Below are 22,284 nucleotides of genomic sequence, written 5' to 3' on the forward strand. Positions count from 1 at the left end.
AGATAACCCTGCTGCATCAATCATCATGTCTGCTTTCAGTCATTTTCTCTTTTTTGATTTAATGATTATTAATTCCTCCAAAAAACAAAAGTTGCATGAACAAGGTTGAGACTGTGAAACTGTGAGTTTCTATAAAGCTGTCACATTCTGAGGCTGGTGTGTACGTGAATGAGAAAATAATTATGTTCTATATGTGGTATCTCAGCCATAAAACATTTGATTGGGCTGTTTGGTGTTAATCCAGTTTTGTGAGACTAGTCTTTGTGTGTGTGTGTGTGTGTGTGTGTGTGTGTGTGTGTGTGTGTGTGTGTGTGTGTGTGTGTGTGTGTGTGTGTGTTTGTGAGAGAGAGAGAGAAAGAGGCTGATTTGAAGTCCCCCTGAGTCAGAATCTGTTATTTATTGCTATTAAATGGTTAATTTTCCTGTGTGCCCTGAGGACTTTTGGGTGCATTAAGATGTGTGGAAGATAGAGTTGTCAAGGGTTGGTGTGAATGCTTGATGTATTAGGAGAGCAATTCTGAATGATCCATTAGGAATTGATGCTGGTGCGTCGTATATATTTCTTATTTACAGTACAGAATGGACATTATATGACTCAGATTAATAAAGTATATTGTATATTCAAGTTTTGTCTGCTATATCTATATCCACATGGCCAACACTATGTAGACACCAGAGCCCTTAATTATGAACCTGTATTGTAATTTAGTGAAAAGAGTCAAAATCGTTTACTTACTTCTTGCAAACTTAAAAATATTACAAAAATATAATAGAGCTCCAGAGGTCTTTCAGGTCGGTTAAGAGTAGATCTTTACATGACTGCAGTACAGAAACATATGAGAGCACACACCTTCTGGCACATGTTCTGACCTGAAAATAATATTGGTTATGATTACTAATACATTTAGAAATGGGTCATTTGAATTGTGATTCATGAATGTGATCATTGCAACAAAGCTGTGGCCCCATGCAATAATCTTTACTTGAAGGCACGTCAAATGAATCTCTATGTCACTCACTCGGTGTGTGCTTGAATTCAATATGTCTGTGTGTGTGTGTGCAAAGGCCTCTCTTGTCACTCTGCTCAAGTTTCTTCTTATTTGGCGGTCCTGACAGTTGCTGGAAGAGCCATACTAATCAGCTGACAGTAATAGCGCTCTTTACCACAAGAGAGGGAGAGAAGAGAGCAAACAAACACCAATTACTGTCCGTCATGAGGAGGGGAGTAATCATGTGTTGGTGCTCTTTGGGATCATGTGATCCGTGTTACACTCACAGACCAAACAAGAGGATCAGCAGAGTTGTCTCCACCAGGAGGATACGAGTATTAATGTCAAGTAGGAAAGCACCATGTTTGTTCTCTGACCTGGAGAGTGAGACTCTCGTTGAGTTTAATAGTCTTGTTCCCGTTTTGAGTTTGGTTGTTTTCTCTCTTCTTCAATTTTGAAAACATGAATCCGTCCTGTGGGTCAAGATAGCTGCTGGTTTTTCTGCTAAACTGATAGAAAAGACAGGACCAAAGAGGCAGCTAAAGTGCTATTAGTTTGATGATTGGTTAGTAATGGGCTCTTATTCATCAGCCAATGTATTGATTATCAGGAATCAATTATGTCTCATTCCCAACGCATGAGCTGAATCTCAATCCATTTCCCAAAGTGTGAGAGACGGATTGACCCCTGGCCTTCCCGTACTCAATACTGACCGGAAGATCAGTTTCCTCTTCAATGTGGAGTTCTGTCACATAACAGCTCACATCAGTCACGTGTGTTACGGGCCACCGCCTTCAGAAGCGGTGGGGGAGACTGTCTGCTGTCTCTGGCCTGTGGATGCACCCCCGTCTGTGGTTCCCACTCGAGTCGATTCCTCTGGTCTGGGGTAACACTTTCTCATCCCTCTCAGGGTCACATCCTTGATACCAACAGCTCCTCAATTATGCAGTGACACAGAGAGATCAGCTGTCTCTGTGGATGTGGACAAGATAATATGGAGACACAGAGTGTGCGCTGCGCTAGTTCGGCCCTGGCTCTTAAGAGGACAGTATAGCCGGTTAACCTTCTTTGGATGTGCTTCTTTGAGGCTGGTATTCGCCGCTCACTGTTGAGGTAGAACATTTTAATTACTTTGCTGATTCGTATCGTTTTGTTCAGTTTCAAAGATTTGCCACTGATTGTGTAGTTCTGTCATTTGTTTTTAGGTGGGTAGGTACCTTGATAGCGCAAGGCCAGCTAAGCCCCCTCTTTCCAGTCTTTATGCTAAGCTAAGCTAACTGGCTGCTGGCTCCAGCTACATATTCATCACGAGAGTGGTATCAATCTTTTCCTCTAACTCGTGGCAATTATGATAATAAGTGTATTTACTCAAATGTCAAACTATTACTTTCATAATGAGTGCACTGATGAGTTTACATGAGTCAATGATGTGATTAATAAGATATGAAACAAACAAGTTCCTTTTTTAAAACTACATCCTTGGTTGAATGGGTCGCCCGGGTCAAGTTTAGATATTGTTAAGTGGCTTTGAATAGCTCCCTTGATTTCACAGTTCCAAATGACCCGCGATAATCAGGTCATTAAAATGAGCCCATTCTCCACATCTGACACACTTCCACTCCCGTCTCATCTGAATAACAAATCAGCTCTGGAGTGCTTTCTCAAACAGAAAGAAGAAAAAAAAGAAATGAAAAGAGGGGAAACTGCCTTTCTCTATATTTTCAGGTTACCCATATCTCTATATTGAGGAGTAAAGATGGTAAGAAAGCTAGAGGGGGTAAAAAAGGTCCTGTCAAAGGTGCCAGTGCCTGTGTGAAAGTACCCGGTTTTCTTAATTCATCCCTTAGGACCGGATAAGTCTATCAATCTGTTAAATTGGAAAGCCATTAGGTGCCCTGGTTTATGTGTTTCAAGCTGTTAACTAGAGGCTGATTGATTGTTGTTCCTTTGATGGGATATGCTGATCTAATCTCACTGTGTGCACGTTTGCAATAAATTACACAATTCATTTCCCCCATTTAGAGGAGGGGGAAAATCACACCTCCAGGCATGCCTACGCTTTGCAGGCAAAAGAGCAGGGAACCTTTTTTATGGGGCCATTTAGCCAGCAAGCTTTCAGCAATCCCAGCCTTCTTTCTAAACCCCCTCCCTCGCCCTCTACCCCTCCAAAAAATCGAAGCATAATCAAGGTGTATGTTTAGAAAATTTATTGTTATAATTTTCCCCCATAATCTCTTCCATTTTCCTGCAGCCGTGCTGACATAGATCATCATCTAAAAAAAGAAAATGGATAGCAGTTTAAAATTTATCGGTCTTTGATTCTCAATTATACGTGTTTATGACTTCATCTGTCTTCAGTGACTTCAACCTTTTCCATTATGGTGGAATATTATTTGTACGGAATCCATTAAATTCACAAGGCAGGACTCTAATGGTGGGGCTGCAGCGATTTGCAGAGGGAAAAGTTTTGAAAGGTTAGCTTTAGGAAAAGCGCGGCTGTTATGACACAAGAAATTGCTTTATTGATGGTCTGCTCTGCTGCCTGTGCATTTGGCCATTTGTTACCCGGCCCATATCTATATCTCAGGCTGACACTGATGAGAACTTTTCTGTTGCCCTCTCCAGATTACCGAGTTGTAATGACACATACAGGCAGGCTGGGTAAAAGCTGACGATCACCAGCGGTTTTTGGAGGAACAGAGGGTGGATATTGAGGCTGGGTGCCTGGAGGGCTCGGCTGAAGCTGCTCATAATAGAGAAAAAGGGCTACATCGCTCCCATGACTGTTTCCATCCAATCCTTACAGAGGTCATCATCTCAGCTGAGAAACAATAAAGGAAGAGAAAGAGTCATAAAATGTGGATAAAATGAGAGCAGGGGAGATAAAAAGGAGAATACACCTTCTATGTGCCCATACTCTTATAATAAATGCTAACATTGTTTCTTAAAGTGACCATACACTTAGGGAAAATTACAAATTAGATATTGCCAGAATAACTGTCCGTCCCCTCCTTGAATACATGTTGTTTCCTGTTTACACAGGAAGTAACAAGATTCCCTCTAGTCAATTGGCTGCTGAAGTGTTCCAACCTCAATGACATTGAGCCCATTTGACTGGCTGGTGCAAGGGGCCAAGTAAAAGTAGTAATCAGGCTGTAATTCAAGATTCGCCTGGCCACTTACGATCAATACTCGCACAATCCCAATTAAAGCTTGAGGGGTCAGTGGAGGGCCACCAATTCCTTTACAAGTTAAATGCAATACTTAAATCTAAAGCAATCTCAGTGTGGCCTTCAATGGTTTAATGGCTCGTGGCAACAGGAGTGTCCAGTTAAAAGTGCACAAAGTACACAGGGTCCTGCAGTGATAAATATATGTCTCCCCCACAAAAGTAAATAATACATACTTTTAAGTATAATTTTAAAACACTTTTATGTGCTTTTAGTAAAATATCTGAATACTTCCCACGCGCTACATTAGTCTCACAGTTACTATTACTTTTAAGATTAAGATTTTACATAATTTTCTTTTAAAAAAGGATGTATTTATATAGATAAAACTACAAAGCTGTTTCAAATGTTGTTAAAATAGATCCACTCAACTACAACACCAAAATGTACTTTTAGTTTTGAGACTTTAAGTGCATTTGTGAATACTACTTACCTTTATTTGTAATTGAGTATTGCTTCTTTAACTTAAATACCAGATCTGAATACCACTGACTGCTCAGAACTCACAGTCCCACCGTCATCCCCTCCACACCACCTATTTTCCCCATTTTCCTTCCAGTTTTCTCCCTCTGAGCTTTTGCCGTTGCATCCATGTCTTTTATCACAATTTTGACCCACAGAAAGGAATTCTCACAAGATATCAAAACAAAAATCTATATTTAATATGGGAGCAATTACAAAGCGAAGTTGGCTGCACAGGGCCATTGTCACCAGAGCGCGTGTTTTTCATCAAATAGGTCATTAGACGATGATGGATGTAAACCTATAAAGTATCTAAACTGGACCTTTTAACAAACCACGAGCAACACTATCATTTCTCTAATAGAACCTGCTGACCGTGTCATTCCCTCCTGCCATTTGTCATTTTTCCTTGTGAAATAATCAATATCTGGGCGCTTTGAAATAAATAATATAAAAGTCATAGTAACCTACCCGAGGAGCAACAAAAATAGACTTATGGAGCATTCAGAAGGCCTATGTGGCCCCTGGGCAATATCTGCACGTTTCTAATAAATGTATAACATGAACTGGATTTTAGTACAGGATCTTAGTTTGTACTGTTTATTTGCAGGGTTTGCATATGCTGTGTTCTTTTTATCCCCAATTATGGACTGCTATTATAGCGCTAAAGCACTGTGGTAAATGTACATTTGTGGTGTTACTGAGCCCTTTCACAATCTCCATTGGACTATTCAAAAGCACAACCATCAGGCCAATGTGATAACAGCCTATGAGAGTCACTTTTATCCAAAGGTTAACATAATAATACAGTGAAGAGTAGTGATATATGCACACTGAAGAGCTGCTAAATTATATATTTATTCGTTTCATGCACCATTTTGGTCACACAGACCTTCATCAGGCATCAGCTTCTCTGTGTGTTTATTCTCTACCTCAGTCAGCCGCTTTTCCTTTTTAAATAATTAAACTACAATGAAATTATCTTTCAATAATAAAGGAATATTATATTTTGACAACAAAAAAATTGTATTTTGTCAAAGACTGGTACACGGTGGAAGATGTGTCGTCAGTTAATCACAAGTGCTGGTGCTGCTTTACTGACAACTATTCAGCTCTGCTTGTTTGGGATTAGTATTGTGCAGAAGGTGTCAATAATTGTAATACTTTGTAAATTATGAAGTACAGAGCATCATGTGACGGGACTATAATCTTTTTACAAGAATGTCACATTATATATAGCTATATATCATGACATATAAAATGTGTGTAATAACATCTTTAAACACCTTCAACACAATAATAATGTCAAACGTCTGGTGTCAAATAGTGACCACTTGTGGAAAGAGTGTCAGATATGTAAGAATCAGGATTTGAACTCATCTTGACTTTCTAAATTTAGTTCAGGGAGTCAAGCTCTTATAAATGGATATATTTTAAAGACTGTTGTTTCAATGCCGTCTAGAAGTATTAGTTTGTTCTCTGTGTTGTGAATCATATATAGAATATAAATACTACAAAAACATGGGTGAAATTGCAACCAGAGTTACCATCTTGAGTAACTTTAATGCTGCCAGTGTGAATAAAGCTTTGGTGGACACCATGACAGTATCAACATTGTCTTCAGGGATACCAATATTACTGATTCAGCACAGCTGCAATAAAATACACTAAAAAAAGACTGCCTGAAGCATGTTGGAATAATGTGAATTCTTTGGATTTTGTACTAATAGAAACACCCATTTTGCAGCTCAGTCTGAGAGCGCCATCAAATACCTGTGATGATGAGGAAAGGCGGTAATTACATCACAGTAACAGGATATCTCCACTTGAGCAGCTAACTAAATGAATAACACATATTAATTACACGGACATGCCGGTGCTTGTATGAACTCTACAGACGATGGGGGGGAAAGCACCGTGACACCCAATGCAACCTTTACCTTTTCACTGACACCCTCTATTATGGCTGCATGTCACATAATGAATGTCTTTAGGGAACAGATGATGGTGATGATGATTCATAACTGAAATGAGTACATCACCCTTCGTACACACATGTGGTCAAACTGTTCAATAGGACAAATGCTGTACTTAAAGGATGACAGTCATGCCACTATCTGTCAGGTCTCACACAAACTTGTCTTTAGCTGAAATTAATTTCCTGTAGTATTATTATTAAATGCCTATCTGCAACCAAAACCAGAGTATTTATCTTAACATTCTGTGGTTTGCCTTGTAGGGACCTGTATTTTGTCCCCATAACGTGACAGCGTGATTAGTATTTTTGTCCCCACAACGTCATAAATAGAAGCACACAACGCACACGCTCCGCACACTTGCATTTCCTCCTCTCGACCCACAGAGGGCGCTGTCTCCCCGTCCTTCTGCAACACCAGCTTCCGACCAACGGACTGCTTTTAAACAAGTCAATTAATATCAATGAGTGAATATACATAGCACACTTACAAAGAGTGCAATCTGAGGGATGAATTAACCAAATCGATTAGGGAGGAATAAATGACTGTGCGACCCGCAGACATTGTGGAAGTGGCCCTCGCTGAAAATCAATGAATTAGAAATATGAATCTAACCGCCCATTGGTGACACAGCTGCAGCCTGATCTCAGGCCTTTTTCATATCGTGTCTGAGAGGCAGAAAAAAAAGCGATTATTTTACTGCTGACATTGTGACTATACATATAATAGTATATTTAATGTTGTTTAGCCAAGTTGGGATTAACTTTCTGCACAAAGAAAATAAGCGTTTCATTGAATAAAAAAGAAAACTGCACATGATTTGCAGACTATTAAGTAGCTATTATTGTTATATTCTAAATGTGCATGCAGTGGGAGGATAGCTGTTATATAAACTGTTGCTTGTTCATCCCACCTTGTTTGAATGGACTGAAGCATATTTAGGCATTCAATGTAAGCTTTAAACATAGGCATACGGTCTAAATGCTATTATTATTATTATTATTGTATTGTATGTAGATCTAAATCATAGCTACATACATTTTGGTGATATTTTTGGAAATATAATCTAACATCGCTCAAATATATAAATGAATAGTCAAAACAAAGAGTGAACGTGGTTATGGTATGAATAAATATAAAAACACTGGATTATAAGTATAACCTCGTGCAGTCGATCTGTGTCTGACTGTTAGCGGTGCATGTGTTGAGGTGCTTATCCTAAACCTTCCTTTCTGGCTCTAACAGCCCCTGTGTTCATTTGCTACCTAATTGGACTGCATGACACCAATATCAGGCGGGCGCTCACAGCCTGCAGCCAGAGCGCATAGAGAGGGGAGGACGGTCTCTCTCTCTCTCTCTCTCTCTCTCTCTCTCTCTCTCTCTCTCTCTCTCTCTCTCTCTCCCTCTCTCTCTCTTTCCTCCACCGTCGCTCCCTTAATCCCATTTGCCATTGTACATGCCCAATCGCCTATACTTTCCGCATTTAACTTGGATGACACTTTTATTTCATCATTAGCAACAGACGCCAGACTGACTGACACGGTGGACACCGTTTTTTGCGTGTTGACTGAAAGAGCCCGGAATGAGACAACTCCATGCTTATACATGTTTGACTTTTTATTGTTTTTTACCGCTCAAACATTTTATTTTGTTTTGACTTCTTTAGTCTAGAAGGACGCGTGCTTTGACGCGCTCTCGCCGGTGTGAAATCGAGTCCACGACGTGAAATCGCCGAGAAGAAGTAAAACAGGAACCAGTGTATCGACTGTCTGTAAATCAGCGTTGCTTTTTTTTTTCTTCCTCCCCTCTAATTCCCTCCTTCCGTGGTGCCTCTGCGTTCAGACACACGACCACAGCGATGCCAGAGACAACGCAAGAGACGTGCGCTTCGGCCAAGGACTCTCCTTTCTTCATTAAGAACCTGCTGAACTGTGATAGCAAACCGTCCAAACCCAAGCCCGTGCTGGCTGCAACCAAGTTGGCTTTGGAGGGAGGATTTTCCCTTTCTCAGGTCGGGGACTTCAGCTTTCCCCGCTTTGACCTGTCCGCACAGAGGTTCAGTCTACCGGCTCACTACTTGGAGCGCACCTCGGCGTGGTGGTACCCCTACGCCCTGAGCTCATCGCACCTACACAGAACCGAAGGTAAGCCCGACAGACCGAAACCAAGACCATGTATCATACCATTAGATGCGCAGACAGACTCAGTAATTAAGAGACTTTTAACCTTTGAATTATATGTTGGAGTTTTTAGTCTACTCTGTATCATTAGAATAGAGAAGAAAAACGTATTTCTTTTTTTTCTAAATAACAATCACAACATTGGACCTTTCAAGACCATGTGCGTTTTGTGACACATAATATTTAGTCAGATATACCTCATAAACGTACTCGATAAAAGGGGATTTTTTTTTTTTGGGTGATGGGACATAAGAGTGTATATCGTCTTTACCACACCACATAGCGTGGATAACGATTTGACGCCTTGTCCTCTACGGAGGCCTATTTTGTTATGCCACGACGCAGGATAATAGATCAATAAAGTGACACACTGTGCATAAAATGAAGCAGACGTCGTCAAATCATCGGATGAGGGTGACGATGCGCAGCGTGCTTTTGATTTGTCTATTGTGGCTCACTGGGAACATCTTACCCTAGAGGCTTGGTCACAGACAGCGTTTTTACCTGCCTGCTTCTGTGATTTATTTACGTGGGATATAAAAATAGCTGACACGAATCCCATTTATGCAAATAAATAAATACATGTTTTTTTGTTTTTGTTTTAAAGCGTTCAATTAGGAGATCTGAATATGTTCGAAAAAAAATAAAAAAATAAATGCATGCATAAATATTTAGAATATTTTATCCCCTTAGTCTATTAAAGTGTTATTTTGGTTAAGGTACTAATTTGAATAAATTTAAACACATTGTTGTCAGTAATGTCCAGCTATAATAAATGCTTTATGGTTAAGTCACAAGCCAACTTTTTTTCTCGCTCTATTTATAGTTTCCCCAAAGCCCGCAGGCTGTGCAGTAACAGCGGGCTGTAATAAAATCCCAAACTTACAGCACCAAGCCCCAGTGTTTATGACCACATCTCCCTGTGTCCCCATTCCAGTTATCGACAAACTAGGAGCCAGAGACTCATCTCCGACCTCGGGCACGGACAGAGACTCGCCGGACCTGGTTCTCAAATCCGAGCCAGACGTCAAAGACGACGACGACGACGACGATGAACACAACAACAGCAAAAGTGGCGACGAGATCATCCTGGAGGAGAGCGACACGGAAGAAGCCAAAAAAGACGACCTGGAGGAATGGAAGAAGAGGGACGACGACAAGAAGCCGTGCCGCAAGAAGAAGACGCGCACCGTTTTCTCCCGGAGCCAGGTGTTCCAGCTGGAGTCCACCTTCGACATGAAGCGGTACCTGAGCAGCTCGGAGCGGGCCGGCCTGGCCGCGTCTCTCCACCTGACGGAGACGCAGGTGAAGATCTGGTTCCAGAACAGGAGGAACAAGTGGAAAAGGCAGCTGGCCGCAGAGCTGGAGGCGGCCAACCTGAGCCACGCCGCGGCTCAGAGGATAGTCCGGGTGCCCATCCTCTACCACGAGAACTCGGTCTCGGAGAGCGGGCTCGTCGGTGCCAACGTGCCCGTGAGCCAGCCGCTGCTCACGTTCCCGCACCCCGGGGTGTACTACTCCCACCCCATCGTCACATCCATGCCGCTGCTCAGACCCGTTTGAAAATAGATGAGTCTGGCGCCACAAGTTGGTGTCGATTTTCAAAATCATCCGAAAAGTTAAAAAAATAAAATAAAATAAGACTTCATATTTTTGTACAACTGACTGAATGAAGAAAAAAAAATTGAAAGAACGGGGACACACTGTCGGGCCTACGTGGACCTATTTTGGCAAATATATTGTATCCTTTTTTTCCAAAAAGGTGCCGTTCCAACAACTCAAATCCCATGTTTTATATATTATTATAATTATTATAATTAATATTATTATCACAGGCCTATGTAATTATCACCTCAGGAGTCCACCTGCTTACACTGCTTGATGTGTGTCTTTTATTTTTGTTGTTCCCCTATTGTTTTTACACCACGTGTCTCTGGACGGGCCAACTCCACAGCCCCCCCCCCCCCCCCCCCCCCCCCCCTTGTTTACAAAAATTGGCGGCCTAAAGGCGCGGGCCTGCTTATCATCTGACATAATTATTTGATCTTATTTACATTTCCAGAACTCATTACACGATGATGTGCAATACTCTGAGGGTGTGCTGTGAATGAATGCACCCAGTAAACGGAAAACATGTTTTTGTCATCGGTGGAATATTGATGGCGCTTTGTTGTAATTTTGCTTTTTAAAGCGCTTGACGGGGGACAATCAAAACACTGTCAACTGTAAAATACCCATGTTATGTTGAGTTTTAGTGAGTCTCACTCTTGTTCCCTCTGAATGGACACAAACACAAGTGTGAGCTCCCAATGTCTCTTAATCTACTGTGTGTTTTTGAACAGGAGAGGCAAAAGAAATCCACTACACTGGTGTAAAAAATATGTAAATGTATATATTTAATGAGGCACTGGGAGAAGAACTGCCACTTCTCCTTTGTACAGTAAAAACAACGTTTTGATATTGTGTTGCTGAACCATGTTGTGAAATAAATGGAGAATATTCCTTACATTTTAGGTACAGTTTGAATGACTTCTGTAGGTCTGGAGAATCTCAGTAAACATGAAAACATAAAACATAAAAATGTTTTGCGCCAAGAGATGCAGAAAATGATTTATAGAATTCATTTCTGTTCTGACAATAGATACACTTCGATCCCTCCATCCATCCATGCACACACCCACGTTGCATGAACAGGTTTAGGTTTCTGTAATGTCTTGGTGTTATGCACTTTAAAAACGTAATTTAACTAAAAATGTGGCTTCATCAATTATAAGCATAATTTTGCCCCCATCTTGCCAACATGGGTAATGTATTCAGAAGAGGACATTACTCTGAGTATGAGCTGCTGTCTTTTAACATGTTTTACTCTCGTGTGTGCGTGTGTGTGCGTGCGTGTGTGTGTGTGTGTGCGTGTGTGTGTGTGTGTGTGTTGTATGTTAAGTAGGAGATGGAAGGTTACAGGATCTAGCATCAAACATTTTTAGCTCCCTATTCTGGTGTTGAAACTGTTCATTTATATTGTTAATTATTTCTTATATACATTTATTTTTAATTTAAGCACATTTACTTTTAATTTTTTAACAACATTTTAATTTCTTTAAAATCTTTATGAGGATACCTATCATATATATATATATATATATACATCAAATATATATATATGTATATTATATATACATATATATATATGTATGCTTTCTCTTATTTATTTTGTATATGAACATTAATAAGAGTGTCTCCACGGTTAAAGCCTCTAGCTATTGCTCTCCAGCCTAAATTGAAAAAAAAGTTAGCAAAAAAAAAACAACGATTGGACCACAGGTGTCACTGCATGGACACTTGATGCGACTATCTCAAGGAAGACACGCGTGCCTATGTATGTAAGTATACTATAGTTACATGTATAAACAGCTACTGGTATACACTAAATAATATTCGTGCATGTTTTCATCTATACTTAACTTACTATATTCTTCTTTAAATTTGAATGGAGGGCTGGTTCAACTTGATTTTTCGTGATCTGAGAAAATCAATGGAAATAAGAAAAAAAATTCAGAATGGCATTTCGTATTTTGACAGGATCCAGGTTAGACATCATTTTATATATCATCATATCGCATGTATTTTTCTTTTTACAAGACGGGATGTAGTATGCTTAATTTAATAGGCAGCGATGCCGTTTCAAGAGGTGGATGCTATAAGGAAGAGAGTGAACACTTCTCCCATGAGCTGCACAATAAATGGCAATGCTATAATAATCAATACCAATAATAAATAATCCCAAGGATGGAATGTTTTATTGAAATACAGTTTTTAACATGTCTTTATACTTTTGAATCTGAGTCGTATCCACCTCCACACAGGTGACAGAGTCCAGGTGGACACTCAAAAACACAGTTTAATTCCCTTATGCAGGTAAACACACTATTGACCGCGTATAGTTTGTTGAATCTGCCTGCATACATAGATCTGATTACTACAGCACTTTGATTTTCCAAATATGAGAAATATTACCACTAAGAAAAAAGTATTCAAAGTTTAACAGATTATGAGGCACGTGTATTTCTCACAACAACCTTTCCCACAAAGGTCATTTCCTGATTTCATCTGTCGGCTAATACAGTTATTGGAAATGAATCAGTCAGCTATAAACTGATATGATGATGACCTCATCAAGAGACAAAGGGTTCATTCAAATATCGTCAGATCACCCAAAGTATTGATGCATATATACCTACCGCGCGCACTCAACGCGGCCCCATTACCGCAAATTAATAGATTGCTCTGGCATTATTCCTCTGGCACATATCGATCCGTAAACGTCTGCATCATATTGCGTCAAGTAAGAGCAACGTTCACGCGCCGCATCGGCTCAGTTTATGACCTTGATTGGCGCGCATAAATTGAAAAAATTACCGCTCGATAATTTCCATTTGTGCGACATCTGCATGTAAAGGGGTGAAGGGAACAGATCAGATAAAGTACATTTGCAGCAGCGCGGGGCAAACGGACGTGACCGGGGACTTGGTTTAGTGGATTACATTAAAATGGAGAGCTTGAATGGGTCATTTTAAGCCCTTGTACCAGTTTGAAAACACACAAGTAGCCCGACCACCTTGCGTCACGTTCGCCTCTTTTGTGGCCCCTGGCATGTGTGTGTGTGTTGGACTGTTAAAGTTAGTTGTCGTGGGATGTAATGGCTGCATAGATTAAAGCAGTTATTTAAAGCGCCGACATTGTCTCTTTGGTGGCAGAAGCCCACAGAACCGTGTCTGTCAGTGGTTCATGAGGAGTTGTGGCGACAGAAATCAAGGGAATCAGTTATATTTTAAGTGAAGCATTAAGAGATTAATATTGAATAAACTCAATCCTCAAGAATTCTTAAATAGCATCAAACGACAGACATCCTCCTTGTTGACTCCTTCCGGTAAATTGGGCCGAAGGAGAATGAGCGAAGGGAAAAGTTGACCTCAAACGCACCTCTCAAGTTGGTCCTGTGCGCCATTGCATCTGCTTGAGATACAAACTGGTGAATTTCCGCAATCAGAGGCCAAACGGAAGTGATCGGACGCGTCAAAGCTCGCGTGTGTATAGAACAACTCTTTTGACACTTCTTGAAGAGGAACTCTTGTTTTAAACCCATCCCATTTGCTTTGCTGATTGAATGCGAGCATCAGATTTTCATCAAAGTTCTATTAAGTGAAACATAGGTTGCGGGGCACCGTCTGATTGGAACAGTTTAAATTTTAATTGTGTTTTTAATTTGACATATAGTTGCTGTGAAGAATGACACTGAAACGCCGAGGGGCGGTCGATTTTCTTAATTTCTCCCCGAGGAATTGATGAGTCTATCAGGGCAGTAGATTGGAAAGCCATTAAAACTCAATGGTTAGGTTGTTAATTGGAACTTGATGGATAGGAGCCCGTGGATAGGCTGTACTGATCCAATCTTCCTGACTTTGTGTTTTCCAATAAATTACCCAGTTCATTTCCACACTCAGATTACATAAATTGTACACCTCCAGGGCTCGGGCTCTCTGCTTGCGTTTACATCTCTCTCTCTCTCTCTCTCTCTCTCTCTCTCTCTCTCTCTCCTCACACACAGAAGACACGCACACAAATGTGCGCGTACGGGCATGCGCAAACGCCTCCTGAAAAAAGAGCAGGCCTCGCTTTCTTGAATGAAAATCGAAACGTAATCAACGTTTATACTTAGAAAATGTATTGATATCATTTTCTCTGGTAATTTCCTTATTCTAGAGTTGGACACGTCGTATATCATAATACACACGTGTAAAGGGTCTTTGTTTAATATTTATCGAAGCTTGATTCCCAGATCAAAGCGCCTCATAACTTCATCTGTCTTTCTCAGACCTTTTCTTTCCTGCTAAAGATCTTGTTCTGTTATTGCAGTCGGGCGGCCATACACACCACCTATCACAGTGAGACCCGCTCCCTTGTGTTGGAGGCATCGGTGGAACAGGAACACGAGTACAGGGGGGGGGGGGGGGGTGGGGGGGGACATTTCCATATACTAATACACTGCTCCGCCGGTAACCCACGAACGCCAACGCCGACGTGTACACAACAGCAGCCTGTGATGTCCACTATGATGAACTAATCTCACTTTGCAAAAGTCGCCTGAAAGTGCTGAAGGCGGCTCCGCATGACAAAAAGGTCTTTGTTTGAAAAGAGCGGCGTATAAAATAAAGCCATTTAACTGTCATTGCAGATTTCACGCCTTATGTGTAACCACCATAAATCCAGCATCCGCCATGACTGCCCTCATATATATATTGCCCCCCTTCAGTAAAGCCTCCCCTGCGAAAGCGTTTTGTTAAGATCGTTTAGCAGCTGCTGGCCCCGCTGCCAGTTGACGATATTTACGCGTGGATCCAGATGCTTCTGTCTGGCTATCTATGATGATGATGACGGCAGGATCTGCTGTGAGCATCATCATCGCCATCATCATCATCATCAGCGGCCATGGTAGTCGTCTTCTAAATGTTCCAGGCCGCCTTTAACACCAAATGCCGGTTGTGTGGCTACCGGGAAGGGCGCTGACATGATGATTAAAGCTGACCATTTGTAATGTGTCTGGGGCTCCCTTACAAAGCAGTAAAAGAGGGATAATGTGCCCGAACCGCCAGCTCAAGCCCGGCAGCTGTCCCGCAGCCAGACACAGCCAGAGAGAGAGAGAGAGAGAGAGAGAGAGAGAGAGAGAGAGAGAGAGAGAGACAAATAGAGCATGGGTGGTGGTGGAAGGGCGGTGGTGGTGGGAAGCTCGCCTCCCTCCTCTCACACACCCCACCCACACGCACACACACACGCGTGCGCGCACTCAGCCCCCACCACCTCCAATCAATTAGTCAATCAATTAGCCGGCCTCTCCTCCACGCGCGGTCATCACGAGGCAGATTAGCTCAGTAATGATCAAATTAATTCTTAATCGCTGATAATGGACGCGGAATGAGTTTATTATTTTCAGGAAAAATGAGTTGGGCCTTTGTATTAGTTAAGTCTGCGTTCGTGTTACCGTAACCCCGGACAATTTAGCAGGCATGAGGAAGATATAAAAAAAAAGAAAAAAGCGTGAGGTCATCTTCAGTTGACTGGGCCGCTTCCTGCATGGTTAGTTGCAGTAGCAGATAAACAAACACAAACCTCATCAATGTTTACAAATTAGGCCTATTTAAAACAGACCACACCAAGATATTTTTTTTAATGATATTTTCACAAATCTCAATTTATTTTCTTAAGACACGACCATTTAGTGCAACATGTATATACACATATCTTAAATAAATAAATACAATTCATATCCATATTTGAATTAACTTAAAACAATAATAGCTTGTGACAACACACACACACACACATATATATATATATATATACATATATATATATATACATATATATATATATATATATATATATATATATATATATATATATATATATATATATATATATATATGCATGCATTTGTTGTGCAGCTGAACGTAGACATGAGCCCTGCTGTTCCCCTCCGACTCTCTCGCTCTCCTCATCCCGTTGACAGGAGTTTGAAATGTCCGGGCTTCTGTCGGAGGCTGCGATTGGCCCAGGAGGAGCTTACCTACATGCAAATGAGGCAACGCAACTTTGCTGCCTCTGATCCAGAGCGCGAGGAGGAGGACCAGGAATACACTCATGTTCCCCGAGCTCTAGAAAAAACACCTTCAATGTTAAAACTCCACAATTAAACCGGCTAGTGGGGGAAACACAGAAGACAAAAGCCGCTTTCGTAATATCTACGCACCATTCAGTGAACCAATAACGGAATACAAGGGCACAGACAGATTCAGGCAATACTTCATACTGTTATGAAGCGAGAATGAGTAGCGCAGAAGACAGCGGTAGCAAGTGCTCGTCCGGCCCGATTTCCAGCTTTACCATCCAGTCTATTCTTGGCACGCCGTCTGATCCGCCGCGCTCCGTCAACAAGGAGCTCGCGAAGGGGCCGCCGCCGCCGCCGCCGCGGAGGCGCTCACTGTCGGTGTCCTCCGAGGAGGAGTGCAGCGGCGGGGAGGACTCAGCGGACTGCTTCTGCTCCGACACGGGTCACAGCGAGCCGTGCACCCGGCACCAAGCCCATAACTTCTGTATAGGTGAGCATCTATTTTATTATTATCACAATTCATATGACTAATATTACAGAAAAGGGAATACACTAAACAAGTGGTGTAGCCTAGAAAGAAATGTACATTTTATTGGACACATTTACAGATATTGTATTATTTGTTTACTATGTCGCATGACAGTCGGCCTAATAAGTGGCTCTTGTTTATTTATTAATTTTTTTTTTTGAATAACCAGGCCTCCTGTTTTCTGTTTTTGTTTGCACTTCAGCTCACATTTCATTAGCCCCGTGCCTGTGACTGCCACCCTCGTGCAGCTCATCCACTTCCACTTGTTCGTTGCAGACTATCATTGCAGCAGCGGAAGAGTGGAAGGTCGAATAATTAGCCCTCAGTCTTTCCTCTCATTCCGAATTTAATTGAGCCTGCTAATTGACGAAACATGTTCCTAAAATGGCTGCACTACACGTCGTCAATTGAGCGTTAAATAGAGAAGGATTTTTATTAATAGCTTACTGTACACCGAGCGTACTCATGCTGGATTGTTTATTTAAAAAAGTCCCTCCCTGGCTTTCAGCAGTCGATTTAGAAAGTCAGAGTTCACACTTTACGAACTCTCAAACGGAGTAGGTATTTTTTTTACCCCACTCCCCTCGGTCGGCTGTTTAAAAAAAAAGAAAAAAAAGCTTCCAACATAGATGTATTTGGCGACTATGATATTGACCATCCCCTCCTTCCGCTTACAGGTCCCGGTAAAGGACTTCTCTCTGGGAATGCGGGGCTCGCGCGGCGGCCGCACCTGCCTCAGCCTCTGCTGCAGGATTACAAGGAGGAGAAGGAGAGACCGTGCCATCAAATGTCACCGCTGTCGGAGGAGAGACACACAGACGGTGCGGACAAGCAGGGCAACTCGGCCAAGAAGAAGACGCGCACGGTCTTCTCCCGCAGCCAGGTGTACCAGCTGGAGTCCACCTTCGACATGAAGCGGTACCTGAGCAGCTCGGAGCGGGCCTGCTTAGCCTCCAGCCTGCAGCTGACCGAGACTCAGGTCAAGACGTGGTTTCAGAACCGGAGGAACAAATGGAAACGGCAGCTATCAGCTGAACTGGAGGCGGCCAACATGGCCCACGCCTCGGCACAGACTTTAGTAGGGATGCCGCTGATTTTCAGAGATAACTCCTTACTGCGTGTTCCGGTTCCCCGGTCTATCGCCTTTCCGACGCCCCTTTATTACCCGGGGAGCAACCTTTCAGCGTTACCTTTATACAACCTGTATAACAAGATCGAGTACTGATGGACTCTGTATGTGTATGCAGTCCACTTAAAGACGCATTACAAAACAATACAACATTCTTATAAGTGTCTCCACATAACCCCTGTATATTAATTGTATCACTTTATTTGTCGAGGAAATTGTTATTATGCAGCAACTGTACGTCTCCCATGAAAGCAACCAAGCTTAATTGTATAAAATACACCATGTGTATAATTAATTACAATAATTTTGTGTACTTCTATTTTCTTTCTCCTCCTTGAACTGATACAATTATGGAGTTTACCATTCATATCCCAAGAAAAAATGGATTCCACAAAAAGTGTTTTTACAGTGTTTATATTCATAATTGCTTTGCCACATATATTGCAGCAGCACCATTTTATTTCACCTGACAGGAAAACACATTATTATTCTATTGAAGGACAAATATCATTGTTTCTATTGTAATTTAGACCTTCAATAATAACATTCTCATTCAATAAATTTTCTATTTCAGTGAAAGTTGGGCTTGCTTGGTCTTATTTTAAGTACTGTTTTTGTGTTGTTACATTTTTTAAACTTAACTATTGACACAGTTATATTTTCACACAGAAGGAAACACTTAACACAATTGTAAACAAGACTGTTAAATTAGCTGCGTTGACAGTCTTGTCACAATGTGATAGAAGACTTTCTATTTTAATAACCAGTGTGAAAATCTAAAGGCTCTTGATATATTCAGAAATTAAAGGCTAATTTTAGTTCGAGAGCTGCAGTAATTCTCACCTGGAGGGTTTTGTAAGAAATGTTTTAAATTCAAAACACCTGTGCTTTAGCAGTTAATGAAATTAGAGGGAGGGGGGGGGGGGGGGGGGGCATAAATGAACATATATGACATTACCGTTTATGCAACACTGCTGTTGCCTCACTATTCTCACCTTATACTAGTACATGAAATAGTACATTGTAAAACTTCTTGACATGTGCATTTTAATTGCAGCTCGTGTGCAGGGATGCAGTGTGAAATGTAATGGCTGCAAGGTTCACACTGCAGCGTCCATATTTGTTTAATTCCTGAGTAAATATAGCCTACAAACCGTACAAAATAGAATTGCAGAACATGATGCCAAGAATTTAAAGCCATCCTTTCAGATTAATTCTAAATCTATAAACAATGCACGCAACGACAATGCTCTGCTGTAAATAGAAAAGGTGCAGGACCTATAAGCAAGAGAGAAAGATGCACACCATCATGAGGCAATCCTGCCTCTGGGACAGATTTTTTCTCATTTGAAGTCTGCCCCCGTCGTGGCTGCCTAGCAGGAAGGGAAACCATAATAAAGAGGCATATTGTCAAAGTTAATCGAAGCTGATCACTTTTCTCCATCTGCACAGCGAATAATCCATTACACATTGAAAACACATACATTGTGTCTTGTTAATGCATAAGCTAGTTTAGCTTTTTAAGAGGTCCAGCTCATATTGTTAAAGTTCAATTCACGGTCTAGTAACAATTCAACACATGCACATACTAAACACAAGCCTGAAGAGAATCATTCACACTTACTCACTCCCAAGAACACAAATGCCCCGTGGTTGATGGTTAGCTTTATAACTGTATCATTTGCCAGCTTTTCTTGGGTGTCACATCATGTACAAGGGACCCCCACCCAAACCCATCGCCACCCAGCCAACCCCTTCTACCCATCCCACCAATCTTTCACTGTGTGCCATTAGCTAGCAGAATCATGACTAGCCAGGCTCTGCTGCCCTGCAGATTATGCCTGACCCAATTTCTGCAACAGCCGCACTGTGTTTCTGGGAAAATGGATAGCGTTAGACAACAGCAGTGATTTATGGGTAACTGCAGCACCAGCGAAGAGGTGAGGCGCAGGGGGATGAATTTGTGACAGATAGGAGAGATAGAGACAAGGGTGGGGGGGCCGTAACGCTTATGAAAAGGAGCAATAGCTTTGGTTGAATGAAGCTGTTTATTAGTTTCCAAGTGGTCATTATGTCATCAGGTGTGACGGCAACGCGCCACTCTTTTGGATGGATGTTTGCACCCCACTGACTTGTGGGAAATCTGCATGACCTGTCACCTGAGGTTGTCTGATTTACAAGACATGGAGAGAGAGAGAGATGTGTGGAGATGCGGTGACGAGCAAAGGAGAGAATAAAGTGAAAGAGAGGAATGGGCGGAGGTAGCGGAGGGGGTTCAATGTAACTATGTATCACTGCAATGGCAGGTGTGAATTACAAATTTTAATAGCAGGGCAATGAAAATGATTTGAAGTGGTTTAAACTGCAAAGAGACAGCGACTGGCATGGTGATGAAGATTTGTTGAGATGATGTGTTGTGCCTTAGGATTCATCAAACCTGCCTGGTAAGGTGAAAAGCAAGTGTAATTCACTCTGTGCCATAATTTATGATGGGAGTAATGGAAACTGTGGGCTACACACCGTGTGGCGAGGGAGAGGCAAAGACAGAGAGCAATGGGCAAATTGATTCTCTCTTTTAGAGCATATTTACAGGATCATAATGAATTATACTAAAACCTCCGGATATCATCTTTTACATCTTGAGATAAAATGATGTAGATCAAAACTAACTTAATAGAGACCCCATTAAATTTAAACAGGCTGCAACAATGTTACTTTACCTTTTTATTTATAATGTTCTCTTATAATATTTGAAGAACTCTTCCCCCCCCCCCCCCTTCATTTATTTGGATGAAGGCTTTTCAACTACCTAACATATTTACAGCCATCTGATTTAAAGAGGGTGTGTGTGGCTTCATATTAGAGTGGAAGGTTATGAAGTATAACACCACGAGCAGATGCAGAGCCTCGTGTCTGCCTCAAGACAAGAGTTTTAAAAGCGATCGCAATACATTAAGCCAGACAACTCTCAAGACCTGTTTGCTCCCTAAATGAATTTGAGGGGCGCGTAACAAGATTTTTGAGGCAGGCCCTGTCATCCGCCGGCTTTAACCAGCTTCTGTATTTATGGGTTAATGGTTAAAAAGGAGAGCTTGGACCAGAAGTGATTTTTCATGATTCTGTTTTATATCAACTGGAAATGAAGGAGCTGAAGGGAAATTGTGTTTGTCCCCCCCTCCCCAACCCCTAACCCCTTCTCCTCAACAGGAGAGGCATATGCTGCACGCTGAACTCAGTAAAGCAGACACGTGGATAGAGAATACAAAGTAAAATGTGGTAAAACCATAGATTGGAAATTATGTGGTTACTTAAACAGGCATAAAAACACTTTCTCACAATTTCTTTTACATTTTTTGTCATGTGCCATTTTATTCTTGAAATCTATTTTCTTAACTCGTGACATATTTTGAAATGTTTAAAACTAAAAGCCAAATCCAATTTGAACTCTCCAAGAACAATGTTTAACCAACAATCTGCATTAGGGCTTTAATGGCAAAATGTTGCCTCTTTGTTAAATTACCAACCATTTCTTGAACTGCCTGTTTTGAAGTGCCATTCCAATATGCATCAAACTATTAGAGGAGACAGTATGTGGAGGAAGCTCGGCTATTACGCCATGCAGAGATAAGTCCATTAGCATTACCTTTGACGCAATAATGGATGGGAGATACAATTCTCCGCTCTCCATTTTGTATTTGTAAGGATAATAGGGGAATTATCTTGAAGTCCTTATGCTACACACTCAAGAGTGAGACCACACTGAGGACAGCGAGCTCTGCAACAGTTGTTTTCACATCCTCCTCTCCCCTCCCTCCCTCAGCCCTCCACTCTGCTTCAAGACCCTCTCACAGAGAGCCAGGGAAGATAAAGCATGTCATTATTCTATTAAAGACCTACAATTTTTGTAATGGGACTTGCAGCGGTCGGCAGAAGTGCAGGCAGCTTCTTCAATATCCTGGACATTATTTGCTCGTTTAGTTAAATGATGTTTCTAATTCCCTCATAATTACTTGTAATGAGGCTGTCTCCCTCGTTTTGATGCGGCAACATCTTAATACAGCCTGGCATTCTTTTTTAGGGGTAATTACCTCTCATGAGGCCGGGCAGCAAGGCTGGGGTTTGTTGT

At 41.5% G+C, this 22,284-nt stretch overlaps 2 protein-coding genes across 2 annotated transcripts; both read left to right on the forward strand.

Moving 5' to 3' along the window:
* The first annotated feature begins 8,451 nt into the window (after positions 1–8,451).
* hmx3a (H6 family homeobox 3a) lies at positions 8,452–10,606 on the forward strand. Its single transcript, XM_034552328.1, has 2 exons — positions 8,452–8,801; positions 9,775–10,606. Exons 1-2 carry the CDS (start codon positions 8,516–8,518, stop codon positions 10,398–10,400), a joined length of 912 nt encoding a protein of 303 aa, XP_034408219.1. The 5' UTR covers positions 8,452–8,515; the 3' UTR covers positions 10,401–10,606.
* Positions 10,607–16,716: 6,110 nt separating this feature from the next.
* hmx2 (H6 family homeobox 2) lies at positions 16,717–18,507 on the forward strand. The gene is made up of 2 exons (XM_034552397.1): positions 16,717–16,990; positions 17,707–18,507. Exons 1-2 carry the CDS (start codon positions 16,717–16,719, stop codon positions 18,252–18,254), a joined length of 822 nt encoding a protein of 273 aa, XP_034408288.1. The 3' UTR covers positions 18,255–18,507.
* Positions 18,508–22,284: the final 3,777 nt, after the last annotated feature.

The sequence above is a fragment of the Cyclopterus lumpus genome, chromosome 15 (assembly GCF_009769545.1).
Source record: "Cyclopterus lumpus isolate fCycLum1 chromosome 15, fCycLum1.pri, whole genome shotgun sequence".
NCBI classification, from domain to species: Eukaryota; Metazoa; Chordata; class Actinopteri; order Perciformes; family Cyclopteridae; genus Cyclopterus; species Cyclopterus lumpus.

Excerpts from the sequence above, each read along its gene's own strand:
- hmx3a (XM_034552328.1), top strand. The coding sequence starts at position 8,516 with ATGCCAGAGACAACGCAAGAGACGTGCGCTTCGGCCAAGGACTCTCCT. Across the intron at positions 8,802-9,774 it reads GCACCTACACAGAACCGAAG|TTATCGACAAACTAGGAGCC; the intron begins GTAAGCCCGACA and ends TCCCCATTCCAG.
- hmx2 (XM_034552397.1), top strand. The coding sequence starts at position 16,717 with ATGAGTAGCGCAGAAGACAGCGGTAGCAAGTGCTCGTCCGGCCCGATT. Across the intron at positions 16,991-17,706 it reads AGCCCATAACTTCTGTATAG|GTCCCGGTAAAGGACTTCTC; the intron begins GTGAGCATCTAT and ends TTCCGCTTACAG.